Raw genomic sequence first — 13,333 nt, forward strand, 5'->3', positions numbered from 1 at the left:
AGCTCTACCGCCAACTGAGCAGCTGGATTTCAGGCCTATTTCCCCCGAACAGCAACCACAGCCAGACAAATGGTATTTTCATATGCTTCCAGATGGCTCACAACAGTCTAGTGGTCTTGGTAATTTTTTAATGTATGTTATTAACAATGAACTTGGATGAGGAGTGGGGGTGCAGGGGTCACCCCAAACTGAAGTGAAAATGTAGAACTATGTACAAACAGTTGAGGACCTGATAAGTCTCTGTCTGTTGTAATTAACCACTTAAGCCCCGGAAGATTTTACCCCCTTCCTGACCAGGGGGTATTTTGCGATTCGGCACTGCGTGACTTTAATGGACAATTGCGCGGTCGTGCGACGCTGTATCTAAACGAATTTGGCGTCCTTTTTTTTTCCACAAACAGAGCTTTCTTTTGGTGGTATTTGATCACCTGTGCGATTTTTTGATCACGTGCTATAAACAAAAAGAGCATAAATTTTGCAAAAATAGCAATATTTTTCACATTTTTTTATATGAAATTCCCCCCCAAAAAAATGTAAAAATCAAAATTTTTTAACATTTTCGGCCAATTTGTTTTATGCTACCTATGTTTGGTAAAAAAAATCGCAAAAAGCGTATTTTGATTGGTTTGCGCAAAAGTTATCGTGTTTACTAACAAAGGGAAAGATTTTTGTCATTTTTGTTGTTTTTTTTTTTAACGCGTAATGGCGGCGATCTGCGATTTTTTTTGCGGTACTGCAACATTGCGGCGGACAGATCGGACCCTTGACTGACATTTTTGCCACTTTTGGGGTTACCAGTGACATTTCTACAGTAATCAGTGCTGTACATATGCACTGTTACTATAAAAATACACTGGCAGTGAAGGGGTTAACTTTTTTTTTGAAAGGGAGGGGCTATGTGTGTCCCTAGGGGCATGCTTTCTACTGTGATTGGCTGTGGCTTCAGATGTATGAAGAGTGATCAATGGTTCTACATAGTAGAACCGTATGATCATCCTTCATACACAGGGGAGAATGACAGGCAGCTTGTTTACACTAGCCGCCTGACTTTCTCCCTCTCCCCCGCCGATCGCAGAGTGACCGGCGGACAGGCGGGTGACAGGTCTGTCTCCGCTTACTGTGCTGAGAAGGGCCTGTCAGAGTCCCGCTCTCCTCTATGGGAGATCGAATGACACTGTCCATTGCTCTTGTGACACTGTCAGTATGTGTATATATATATATATATACACACACACACACATGCACACATACGCATATGTGTTTGTGCTTTAGGGTTCACACCCTAATGCTATAGGGCTGTGCACACCTATGGTGTTGTACTATTACTTTAACTACTTCTGCTGCTATTTTTCACCAGTACTACTTTCTAAAAGTGTTTTTCAGGATATTGCAACTAATGATCGACTGATATCGTTATTGATATTTTTTCATTGCCGATATTTTGGTCATCGCGTATAGGTATCGGCCGATATACAGATATTTTCGTACATTTAAAAACATTTATTTATTTATTTTTTTTACTTCCCAGGCACTCTTGTGGAGGGATCTGAGGGTCTAAAGGACCCCAAAACCCTCCTCTGTACTTAAAAGCATTCAAAACGCCAAGTTTGGCTGTTTTGAATGCTGACATTTTTTTTAATCTGGCGCCGAGTACCCGGAAGTGATGTCATAACATCACTTCTGGGTTTTTTACATGGAGACCCGATCAGAGCGAATGCGGCTTTGATCGGGTCTTCGGCGGCCGTGCAGGCTGGTTGCCCGGGTCTCCTGGTGGGACGGGAGACCCGGGTGAGCCGCAGGGGGAGGGGGGGCGTCCCCTTCTGCTCCTTGTAATGACAGCTGAGCGGCTTCTCAGACGCTGATACCGGGGGGATGCCTCTATCTGCAGCCCTCATTCCGGTACAAGAACTTTCCCGAGATATCAGCAATATTGATTATATTATATTGATCATATTGATGATATATCGGGGAAAGTGCATATCGGCCCCTGATATATCGGCTTTGCCGATAATCGGACGATCCCTAATTGCAACATATTGCTGAGCAATCCAGCTTGCAAGCTGCTTTAGAGCAGCCAGAGACTAATGGGCCATACACACTATACAATTGTCTTTAGATTTTTTCCTTTAGATTTACCAAAACCATATAATATGAGGTCAAATCTAAACACTTTCAATTTGTATGCAATCAGGCTGGCCCTTGCACTACATAGTTGAAGGTAAATCTAAAGGAAATCTAATAACAAAAGTTGTATAGTGTGTATCCAGCTTTAGTAATCCTCAGTTTTTTTGTTTTTGTGTACATAGTTCTACAGTGTTTCTCCAGTCTGGGGTATCCCATGCTCCCATCCCTATCCAAGTTCATCATTCCCTAAAAAAAAAAAAAAAAAAAAAACCCACCTTAAACAAAACCCCTAGACTGTTTATTGAGCCTGAGTAATGGGCCATACACACTATAAGATTTTCTAAAGACTTTTTCCTTTAGATTTACCAAAACCAGATAATATGAGGTCAAACCTAAACACTTTTAATTTGTATGCAATCTGGCAGGCCCTTGCACTACATAGAAAAGGTCAATCTGAAGGAAAAAGTCTTCAGAAAATCTTATAGTGTGTATGGCCCTTAATGGTGTGAATACACGATTAGAATATCGCCTGATCATTCGACCACCGACTTTTGAAAAAGTATTTGTCGGTCGAAAACGTTGCCAACATACACAATCCAAATACGTCTGTGGTGACGCCCGGTGGGGGGCGAGGCGCGTCGGCGCAATTTCCGGTTCCACGCCTTTCGTGGCGTCATTTCCGGTGGCGGTGGAGCGCGCGCCAGAGCCGGGGGAGCCCGCTGCACACCGTAATCATAGAGATCTACCGATTCATGACATTCACCGCCTGTACTTATCGTATTAAATGTGAGTTTTTTTCTTGGATTTTTTTAAATAAACTTGTTGTAGCAATATTACGCTATTTGGGCTTTTTCCTTTCCTTATGGTCATAACCTGCCGAGAGCCAATAGGAGACACTTAGTGGTCGCAGCCAGGATTTAAAGATCACTACCCGGATTGTATGCCGGACTCTGCTTGAGTGACCCTTATACTATAAGGTCTGGGGGTCCACTCAGTCCGGTAAGTGGAATAACCTAGGGGAGAGGATAAAGTCACCTTGTCACCACACCATTGCAGCATGCCATTGCACTTGATTTCCAGCACCTGAGCACTTTATCTTATCTTCAGCAACCTTCACTGGCTACCTGGTGAAGCACTTAACAATTTGGATTGATTTTTTGGACTGTCATTATTAATTCATTATTTATTAGCAGTATTATTTATGAACTCTATGTACTTATTCACTTCACGGGGTGTCTTAATTTTATTATAGAGTTTGACATATGTCATTATTTATATTTATATATTCTGTCACATTAAGCACTTTATGGTCTATTACACCAAATCTGCGCTGTTTGTTTTTACATTAACATTTACAAAATCCTTTTGATTTCACGCACAGCAGCACCTTTGGAGGCACCTTACATATCACCATAGCGCAGCATTAACCCTTTGTTTCACACAATCCGAATATCGCCCGACCGTTGCCCGCCGACCATCGAAACAGGTCGACAAACATTTCCGGGAAAATATTTTCGGGCATGCGTGATGAGGTTATACAGATTTAAAATGAACGACCTCAACACCAACGTATAGAATATCGTTCTTTCGCAAACGAGATGACAGAAATTTTAAAACGGTATTTTTCGTTCACAATATCGATATCGCTCATTGATGGCTGAGCATTAACGAGTAGAATATCGGCCGATCGCTCGCTGAACGGAAATTTTCAGCCGATTTTCTTATTGTGTATTCCAGCCATAAGAGTGCGGATAATACCATGTGCCTGTCTGCAGGTGCTGTAAGAGGGGCAGCAGCGGGTCCTTCAAGGGGCAGCGCTACATATGGATCTGCACCATGCCGTGCCAATGCCGTAAAAGTTATTTCTATATTGTTTAAACTGCCCTAAAACACCCAAATCTTCCTTCCTATGTAATGGAAGGAAAAAAAAATGAAAAACAATATATTAACGCTGACAACGTTTCTAATAAATCGCCTCCAATTAATCAGCCCGCACATCTGTTCGGCCACAAAAAAAAAAAAACGTGTATTATTTATAGTCGAGCGATGCTCACGGTTGAGGCTGCTCTGCAGGCAAAGCCAAGCTCTGGCTCTTCCTGCAGTCTCCTCTGTCTCTCTCTCCTGTCTCAGCTCTAGAATTATTCACTGGCTTTGATCTGTCAGAGGATGCCTGGAAGTAAAGCTGGTCTGTGAACGGGAAAGGAGCAGAGCCTGGCCATTGCAGTAAAGTGCTATCTTGTAGGGGGATCGCTTCATGCAGCTGTGCTTCCCAGTTGCTGGGCAGAGGAGTAGAACCCCAGAGCTGGCTGCCGCTTTCCCCCCAGTGATGCAATTCTCTTTTAGCCAGGGGATACCTTCTGCGATGCTGAGGATTTTCTGCAGGTTTTCCCACTATGGATTGCAGTAGCCGGCTGGCTGACTCCCAAAGCTGCGTTTGCAGTTTTCCAGTGGAATAAAAAAAAAAAAAAAAATCAAACCGCTGGACTGGAAAACTCAAAAATTCCTATCGCCCCATCATACAAGCCTTGGATTTGTTCCTTATTACTTTTTTCACCTGCTAGAACTCAATTGCCCATGGAAAGAGGGAATTCCTATTAAGTCCTGCATCATCACCCGAGAATTCTTTAACACCTGAATGGAACGCAGTGTTTCCCTCACCGATAACAAAAGCCGCCTTACTTGTGAATGGCATATGTTGCTAGTCGCGGTTCCCCTGTGACCTGGATGGGTGACTAAGGAAAGGATGGCGCTGCTCTGGCTGTAAATGGAATGTCCTCCGGTGGTACAATTCAGCCAATTTTACACCAATGATTTGCCACTGCAAAGTTGCATGTACCAACAATACTCTGTCTTTGATGTTTGGCTGTAAGGTAAGCCGCGGCTCTTTTTCTCTTGTTGCACAGTAAAGGTGAGCGGCGTCATTTTTGGCGAAATTGATTTTACCATGAAATGACTACTTTCCCTTGCAATTTCACTCTTTGAGCTACTTAGACTTAAAAAAAAAACACAAAAACATTTCCCCTTTAATTATAGGACATGTTTTAGTTTTGCGGAGTTTATTTAGGTACTTTCGTTTATGCCGTTTTGTGATTTAACTTTTTTTTTACCCTTTATTTATGTACTTTTTATTAGACTTTTTTTTTTTCTGTTTTGCTTCTTTTTTTTTTTCAATAAAAGTTTTCATATTTCTTTCTAAAGAAAAGTAAAATATTGTTTCTAATGAGCAGGTCGAGGATAGTTTACTGGTGCTTCTATTGCCCTTAGACAGAGGCGTAGACAGGGCCGGGACAAGAGGTGGGCAGGAGGTTCGGTTGCCCTGGGTGCAATGGTTTATTGCAGGGATGGGGGGGGGGGCGGGCGCCTTGACTCTAACCCTAAGGGAAGGGGGAGGCGCGGTTTGCCATTCTTGCCCTGGGCACTGGATGACCTTGTCCCGGCACTGGGCGTAGATAAGGGGGGGGGGGGTCAGGGGGGTCCAACCAGTTTGCCATTCTTGCCCTGGGCACTGGATGACCTTGTCCCGGCACTGGACGTAGATAAGGGGGGGGTCAGGGAAGTCCAACCCCCCCCCCTCCCAGAGCATCAGTCAATTTCACAGCAGCTAGGCTAGTGTAGCCTATCAGCTGCGGGGGCCGCACTGCTACTGGGAAGATCACCTGTCTTATCAACGAGGCTGACAGGCAGGGCCCAGCTGATATTGAAGCCGTGTTTAATATTTGCTTCACTAACAGATGTGCCTGCTGGGGGCACTGTATATACTGTATATATACACACCACAATTTGTCACAGCGTGGCAGACGTGCTAATTATTGTTCTCTTGGTACTCAATGCTTAACCCCCCCCAGGAAAAAAAGTATCTACGGCCCTGCCCTTAGGTACCATTGAAAAGCCATTTCAAACCACCTTAACCTCTTAGCGCTGGCCCCTCCCGACCGCAAGAATCGATTAGGAGCTTTCGGTTAGGCGACAGAAACTGTAGTGGGAGCGCTCAGTGTGTGCCCTCTCAGCACAGGTGTATTGGCAGCAATTCACCAAATATGCGGCCCTCGGTGATAGGAACCAGGCGCTGAAAGGCCGCATATTTTCATACAGCTGGCGCCAAGGGGTTAAAGTGGTTGAGAACCCTTAAATTACCCAGTGAAGTGACTGGACTCAGGTGATACACATAGATAAAACAAATCCTCCTTCATTAGTTGTACCTGTTTATCTGCAGTATTCTCTTCTCTACATCCATTCAAAGTGCTGAATTTATAAAGCTTGTCTGAGCTGTTGGAAAAAAGGGGGCGGGGGTTGAAGTTACACTCTGCAGAGCTCAGTGAGAAGAGCTCTGAGAGCTGGTTGGAGGGAAGAGACACACACCCCTTTACACAGCACACAGGAACAGAGCTGAGGCTGTCAATTAGCTGGAGCTCCCTCCCCTGTCACCATTTTTCTCTTGGTGTCAGGAAAACTTGTCAGAGGTGATTCATGCTGATAGCAGACATACATGACACTTAGGGCACTTAATTGAGACAAGTACACACTATAGACAGCATGGGTGTTCAAACTACGGCCCTCCAGCTGTTCAGGAACTACAATTCTCATGAGGCATTGTAAATCTCTGACATTCACAGACATAACTGGCATGATGAGAATTGTAGTTCCTGAACAGCTGGAGGGCCATAGTTTGGACACCCCTGCGTATAGAGTGATATGCTTTGTTCATATTTCATGCCTGAGGTTTACAACCATTTTAAAGTAGATGGGAAGGCTACACAAACCCAGCTGTACTTGCCTATTGCTCTGACACTCCCAAATAAATAAAAAAAAAAAAGGAAAAGCCATATGATGATGATAATGATGATTTTAAAACTCCCAGTCAACTCCCTTTCCCTGGCATGAGTGGGCATGGATTATCTGCTGGCCTATCACCCCTATAGAGCTATGGACACTGGCGTGATGACGTCACTGTGGAAAGTTATTAGGAAATGCGGATCAGAGGGCCGATAACACTCCTGCGAGTTCAGCTGGCCTATCACCCCTATAGAGCTATGGACACTGGCGTGATGACATCACTTTTGAAAAAGATTAGGACATGTGGATCAGAGGGCCAACAATGCAGTTACAAAATTCAGGAGCGATGTCGGGCCCTGCACAGGAAGTAAAGGCTACATGACTGCACCGGCAAGATCTTCAGGTGACTGCTAAGAACACAAAGGGAGATTAAAAAAAAAAAAACAGTTTAATAGATCGGCTTTTTTGAAGCGGAACTAAATAATCATTATAATGGTATAAAAAAAAAAAAAATGTTATTTTCCTGGCATGCCAGGAATGCTAGTTGTTGCATTTGCTTGTGCTTTCAACCAAGCTGTCAAACCATCAAATGTCTGGTGTCATAACTGGTCACGTGTGCAGCACCATTGCGGTTGCTGATCAAATAGAAGCCAAGATGGCAGCTTCCATGGCTGAAAATTATACGAGGGTTTAGTTCCGCTTTAACCGCTTTACCCCCGCTCACATTGCTGCTACTGCGGCAATGTGGCTCGTTCCCGTCCAGCTACGTAGACCTACGTCGCTGGACTCCTCCCCTTGTGGGCGGCGCGCGCGCACTGCCGGAGGCTAGCTCCCGCTGTTTTCAGTCACAGCGGGAGTCGGGCCAGGGGAGGAACGGCGGCGATTGCCGCCGCTCTTCCCCGATCGTCGGGGAATCGAGTGTGGAGATCCGCCCGCTTGTGTAAACAAAGCGGCTGGATCTCCTAAGTAACAGACAGGGTCAGATTGCGGGGCTCAGCATAGCTGAACCTGCGATCTGTCCCTGTGTCACTCAGTCACCTCCCCCCCCACACGTTAGTAAGCACCAGGCATACATTAACCCCTCCCTCTCCAATAAGATTAACCCCTTCCCAGTGTCATTTTTACAGTAACAGTGCATATTTATAGCACTGATTACTGTAGTAATGTCACTGGTACCCCCAAAAGTGTCAAAAATGTCAGTCAAGGGTCCGATCTGTCCGCCGCAATGTCACAGTCCCGCAAATAAAATCGCAGATCGCCATTACTCGTTAAAAAAAAAAAAAAACACCAAAAATGACAGAAATCTTTCCCTTAGTTAATAAACGCAATAACTTTTGCGCAACCAATCAAAATACACTTATTGCGATTTTTTTTACCAAAAATATGTAGCAGAAAACAAATTGGCCAAAAATAATAAAAAATTTAGATTTTTACATTTTTGGGGGGGGGGGGGAATTTCATATAAAAAAATGTGAAAAATCTTTTTCAAAATTTTCGCTCTTTTTTTGTTTATAGCGCAAAAATTAAAAATCGCACAGGTGATCAAATACCACCAAATGAAAGCTCTGTTTGTGGGAAAAAAAAGGACGTAAATTTTGTTTGGGTACAGCGTCGCACAACCGCGCAATTGTCAGTTAAAGTCACACAGTGCCGAATCGCTAAAAGTGGCCCAGACGTAAGACAGCAAAATCCTCCGGTGGTAAAGTGGTTAAAGCATATAGTGTATTTAGGCAAATGTTTCAATTGACCACCAATTTCTTCTTCCCTGTTGGCTTATTGCATTGTGCTAAAATCTCAAAATTTTGCTGAAATCTTTCAATTTTGGTGGAAAACAAATCCTTGGTTGTTTTTCCCATTTCTGCAAAGGGCCAACACCAGGGAAGAAAATAGGATTCTTGGGCTTGGAGGCCAAAGACAATTCAGCTAGCAGTAAGGGTTTAGAGCAGGTTTTCTTAACCAGGGTTCCGTGGAATTCTAGGGTTCCTCCAGAGGTTGCTAGGGGGTTCCTTGAGCAATGAGCAATTTCTGCCTCTCAGATAAGTTCCCCCTGACACCATTGACCTTTTTAGCTATCTGGAAGAAGGTAATTCTTCCCAATGTCCAACAGTGTAAGGAGCATTCATCCCACTGACCATCACACGAATGTATCATGAGTTGTAGATAGTCATTATTAGTAGGGTTTGAGACCTGAAAATTACTTCAATGGTTCCGCTGTGTTGAAAAGGTTGAGAAAGGCTGGCTTAGAGTATCAGTACATCCAAAACAAATGTTTCTGTCATGGGGGAAGAGTTGATTTGAATAGGCCACTGGCATGTATCAAAGCAGGAGTCACACTGACTCATTGTAATGTAAATATAAAATCCAGGGAGGGTCTCTAACAATGAGATGACAGGTAGGTGGAGCTGGGAACACGAATGCAGAGATCTCACTGCCCCAAAAGAATAAATAAATCAGCCAGTGATATTTAGTTCCAGCAACTCTCAGTTTTGAGTGGAGTGATCCTTTAGGATGAATCTGCCCCTCCTCTGTTTCATAAGACTGCAGACTGCGACAGTCTTGGTCAGTTTCTAAATCTGAGCAGTTACTTATTTCTGCCTGGAATAATTATTTTTGAGGGTAGAGATAAACAGACTGTATTAAAGCATCATTCAAATCAGGACTATTGAGATTGTACCCATCTGCTCCGGCATCTTTATTTTCTGATGCCGAGTGCTGCAGTCTGTGTTGGAATCATTTCAGAAGTGAAAGTAGCATGTAACAGTACACAGTAATTCAGAGTCCTCGGCCAGGGACTCCAGGGTCACATGCGGATGACAGTTCCTGTTGATGCTGCTTGTAGCAGCCTCCCAGCAGGTGCTCAGTGTGTACCTGTCAGCCTGAAATACTGCAGCATTATGCCAGCTGGAACGCAAGCTAAAGATGACTAATACTCAAACTAAAGTTGTGATAGAAAGGGACATAGATAGATAGATAGATAGATAGATAGATAGATAGATAGATAGATAGATAGATAGATAGATAGATAGATAGATAGATAGATATTACCATGTCGTTATAGACCTTGCTTTGTGCACTGGTCCAAATCATTTGGTGGAGGGGGGATTATGGTGTGGAGGTTGTATTTCAGGAGTTGGGCTTGGCCCCTTAGTTCCAGTGAATGTAAATCAAGGTCCATATAGACATGGATGAGCGAATTTTGGGTGGAGGAACTTTACTGTCCTGCACAGAGTCCTGACCTCAACCTGATAGAACACCTTTGGGATGAATTACAGCGGAGACTGCGAGCCAGACCTTCTCGTCCACCATCAGCGCCTGACCTCACAAATGCTCTTCAGGAAGAATGATCAAACATTTCCATAGACACTCCTAAACCTTGTGGACAGCCTTCCTAGAAGAGTTGAAGCTGTTATAGCTGCAAAGGGTGGGCCAACTCAATATTGAACCCTACGGACTAAGACTGGGATGCCATTAAAGTTCATGTGTGTGTAAAGGCAGGCGTCCCAATACTTTTGGAAATACAGTGTAGAGAGATAAAGAAATATATGATGATAGATAGATAGATAGATAGATAGATAGATAGATAGATAGATAGATAGATTGAGCAAGAGATGTATGAAGATAGATAGATAGATAGATAGATAGATAGATAGATAGATAGATAGATAGATAGATAGAAAACATTACAGAACAAGTCCAGTTGAACTTGACTATTGACTACTAGATCATATACGATGACCTGGATACATGAGAACCTTCAGACATCCTGGCTTCTAGGAGTTTCTGCCCTTTGTGCCACATTATTGATGCTTGTGTGACAACTTTCACTAGTGCTTCTTGTTCTTGCTTGAAAAAGGACTGGTACTGATCCTTATGGTTTCTGCATAATTCTGCTGCTGATATCTTTGCATTAAAAGATATTCTTACTTTTTGGATTGGACTTCCCACGTTGCAGATTACTTGAGTCGCGTTCCTTCATATTCCCAGTAGGGTGTAGCTATTGAATGGGTCAACATTTGGAGGTGGTGACCAAGCTATCTCTCAGTAGACACGTGAACATGCTCATGCTCATGAGTTGAAAAAGTTTAGACATTGTACCATGAATAGATCAAATGCTGCCACTGGATGATGCCTGAACAAAGATGGTGCTGTTCTTGTGAAAAGAAAAGCAGATAAAGGTATTGTCAGGTGGAGTAATGTGATCTTTGTGATAGCTGATAAATCACTGATATTCAATGTATGACATTTCCAGATTTTTGAAGGACTGACACTAGGTTCACACCTATGATTTTACTGTCCATTTAACATGGTTTCCTATAGGACATGTTCACATCTATGCGTTTTTCAGCCAGTACCTTTTTGGAAAGGGTCAGGGACTTTTTTTTCCCGCAGAAGATTGCAAGTGTTGGGGTTTTACATGCGGTTTGCGTTTTTTTTTTCCTCCATAACAAACTGTGTTTGGCTGGTTGTTAAGGAGTGGGCCGGAACCTGAATGTAAAAACAATAATTGCTGGCAAAAAAATTGTGGGGTTCCCACCCAATCCATACAGGATCATTGGGTCTGGTATGAATTTTGAGGGGAAGCCCCATGCCACAATCCATACCAGACCCTTATCTGGGCATGCAGCCTGGCAGGTCAGGAAAGGGAGTGCCCCCCCTGCCCTCTGAACTGTAGCAGGCCATGCCCTCAACATGGGGGGATGCTCTGCCCCCCCCAAAGCATTTTGTCACCATGTTGATGGGGACAAGGACCTCCTCCCCATAACCCTGGCTGGTGGCTCTGCCCCCCTGCCCCAAAGCACCCCCCCCCCCTCATGTTGAGGGCATGTGGCCTGGTATGGTTCAGGAGGGGGACCACTCACTCATCCCCTCCCTTTTCTGACCTGCCGGGCTGCATGCTCAGATATGGGTCTGGTATGAATTTTGGGGGGACCCCATGCCATTTAAAAAAAAAAAAAATGTTTGGCATGGTGTTCCCCCCAAAATCCATACCAGATCAGAAGGGCCTGGTATGAATTGGGGGGACCCCCACAAAGTTTTTTTCCCGATTTTTGCATTGCCGGGAATTCTTGTTTCTACATTCAGCTGTCAGCGGGTAACCCCGCTGCCAGCTGATGACTTATCAGTTGCTAAGGACGTGGCGCCCGACACCCCAGCTCACTCCTTAAAGCAGAGTTCCACTGCCTTTTGTGTTTATTATAAGGCAGCAGATACAAAAAGTGCAGCTGCTGACATATAATAAACACACACTCATCTGTCCCACGGTCCAGCAATGCAGCCGGGGGGAGCCTCGGTTTTCTCCATCTTCTCCCCGTGGCGCTGGCATCTCTAGTGTGGGCACCCGGCTGTGACAACTTGCGGCTTCACAGCCAGGTGCGCACTGTGTATGCGTGAGTTGCGTATCCTAAATGGACGGGCAATTTTCTGGGACCTGTGACGTGTCCCAGAAGATTGGAGGGAGGGGAGAGGGGAACTTCCGCCCGAGCCGCCTAGGAGGCCCGAGCGGAAGTGTGAGAAGGCACGTGTCAAATCTAGGTACCCGTGCTCCCCCCAAAAAAATGACATGCAAAAAGTGGCATGTCAGGGGGTCAGGACCACTTAAAGTGGAAGTTCCACTTTTGAGCTATGCACAGTTTCTTAACCACTTCAATACCGGACACTTTCACCCCCTTCCTGCCCAGGCCAATTTTGAGCTTTTGGCGCTGTTGCATTTTGAATGACAATTGCGCAGTCATGCAACACTGTACCTAAACCAAATTTAAGTCATTTTTTTCCCCACAAATAGAGATTTATTTTGGTGGTATTTGATCACCGCAAGGTTTCTTCTTTTTTGCTACACAAATAAAAAAAGACCGAAAAGTTTGAAAAACAAAAAAAAAAAAAGTTTTTTTTTGTTTAAGTTATAAAATTTTGTAAATATATACGTTTTTTCCTGCACTGATGAGGCCGCACTGACAGGCACTGATGGGCTGGCACTGATGATGAAATACTAATATGCGGCACTGATAGGCAGCACTGATATGCAGCACTGATGGGCACTGATATGTGCAAATGATAGGTAGCACTAATATGCAGCATTGGTGGGCACTGATAGGTGGCACTGATGGGCACTGATAGGCGGCACTGATGGGCACTGATGGGCACTGATAGGCGGCACTGATGGGCACTGCTAGGTATTGATAGGCGGCACTGATGGGCACTGATAGATGGCACTGATGGGCAATAATGGGCACTGGCTGGCGGCCCTGATAGATGGCAATCATGGGCAGCTCTGATGAGGAGGGCACTGAAAGGGTCCCTGAGCCCTGATTGGCATCCCTGGTGGCCATGGGTGGGCATCCCTGGTGGCCATGGGTGGGCAATCCCTGGTGGCTCTAGTGGCATCCCCCCAAGGGTCTGCACTGGTAAACAATGTGCTGATTACCAGCACAGACCCCCC

At 44.6% G+C, this 13,333-nt stretch overlaps 1 protein-coding gene across 8 annotated transcripts in view; it reads left to right on the forward strand.

Moving 5' to 3' along the window:
* Positions 1–13,333, forward strand: part of DLG2 (discs large MAGUK scaffold protein 2) — a 2,359,657-nt gene that overhangs the window by 836,076 nt on the left and 1,510,248 nt on the right. The window contains exon 1 of one of the 8 annotated variants that reach the window (XM_082244455.1): positions 4,659–4,994. The exons of the other annotated variants lie outside the window; for them this stretch is intronic. Coding sequence (XP_082100581.1) covers positions 4,932–4,994 — 63 coding nt within the window. The 5' untranslated portion in view covers positions 4,659–4,931. Of the gene's footprint in view, positions 1–4,658; positions 4,995–13,333 lie in introns of those variants that run through there. 8 annotated transcript variants of the gene reach the window in all.

This window comes from Pelophylax lessonae, assembly GCF_965119305.1.
Source record: "Pelophylax lessonae genome assembly, chromosome: 2".
Lineage (NCBI taxonomy): Eukaryota > Metazoa > Chordata > Amphibia > Anura > Ranidae > Pelophylax > Pelophylax lessonae.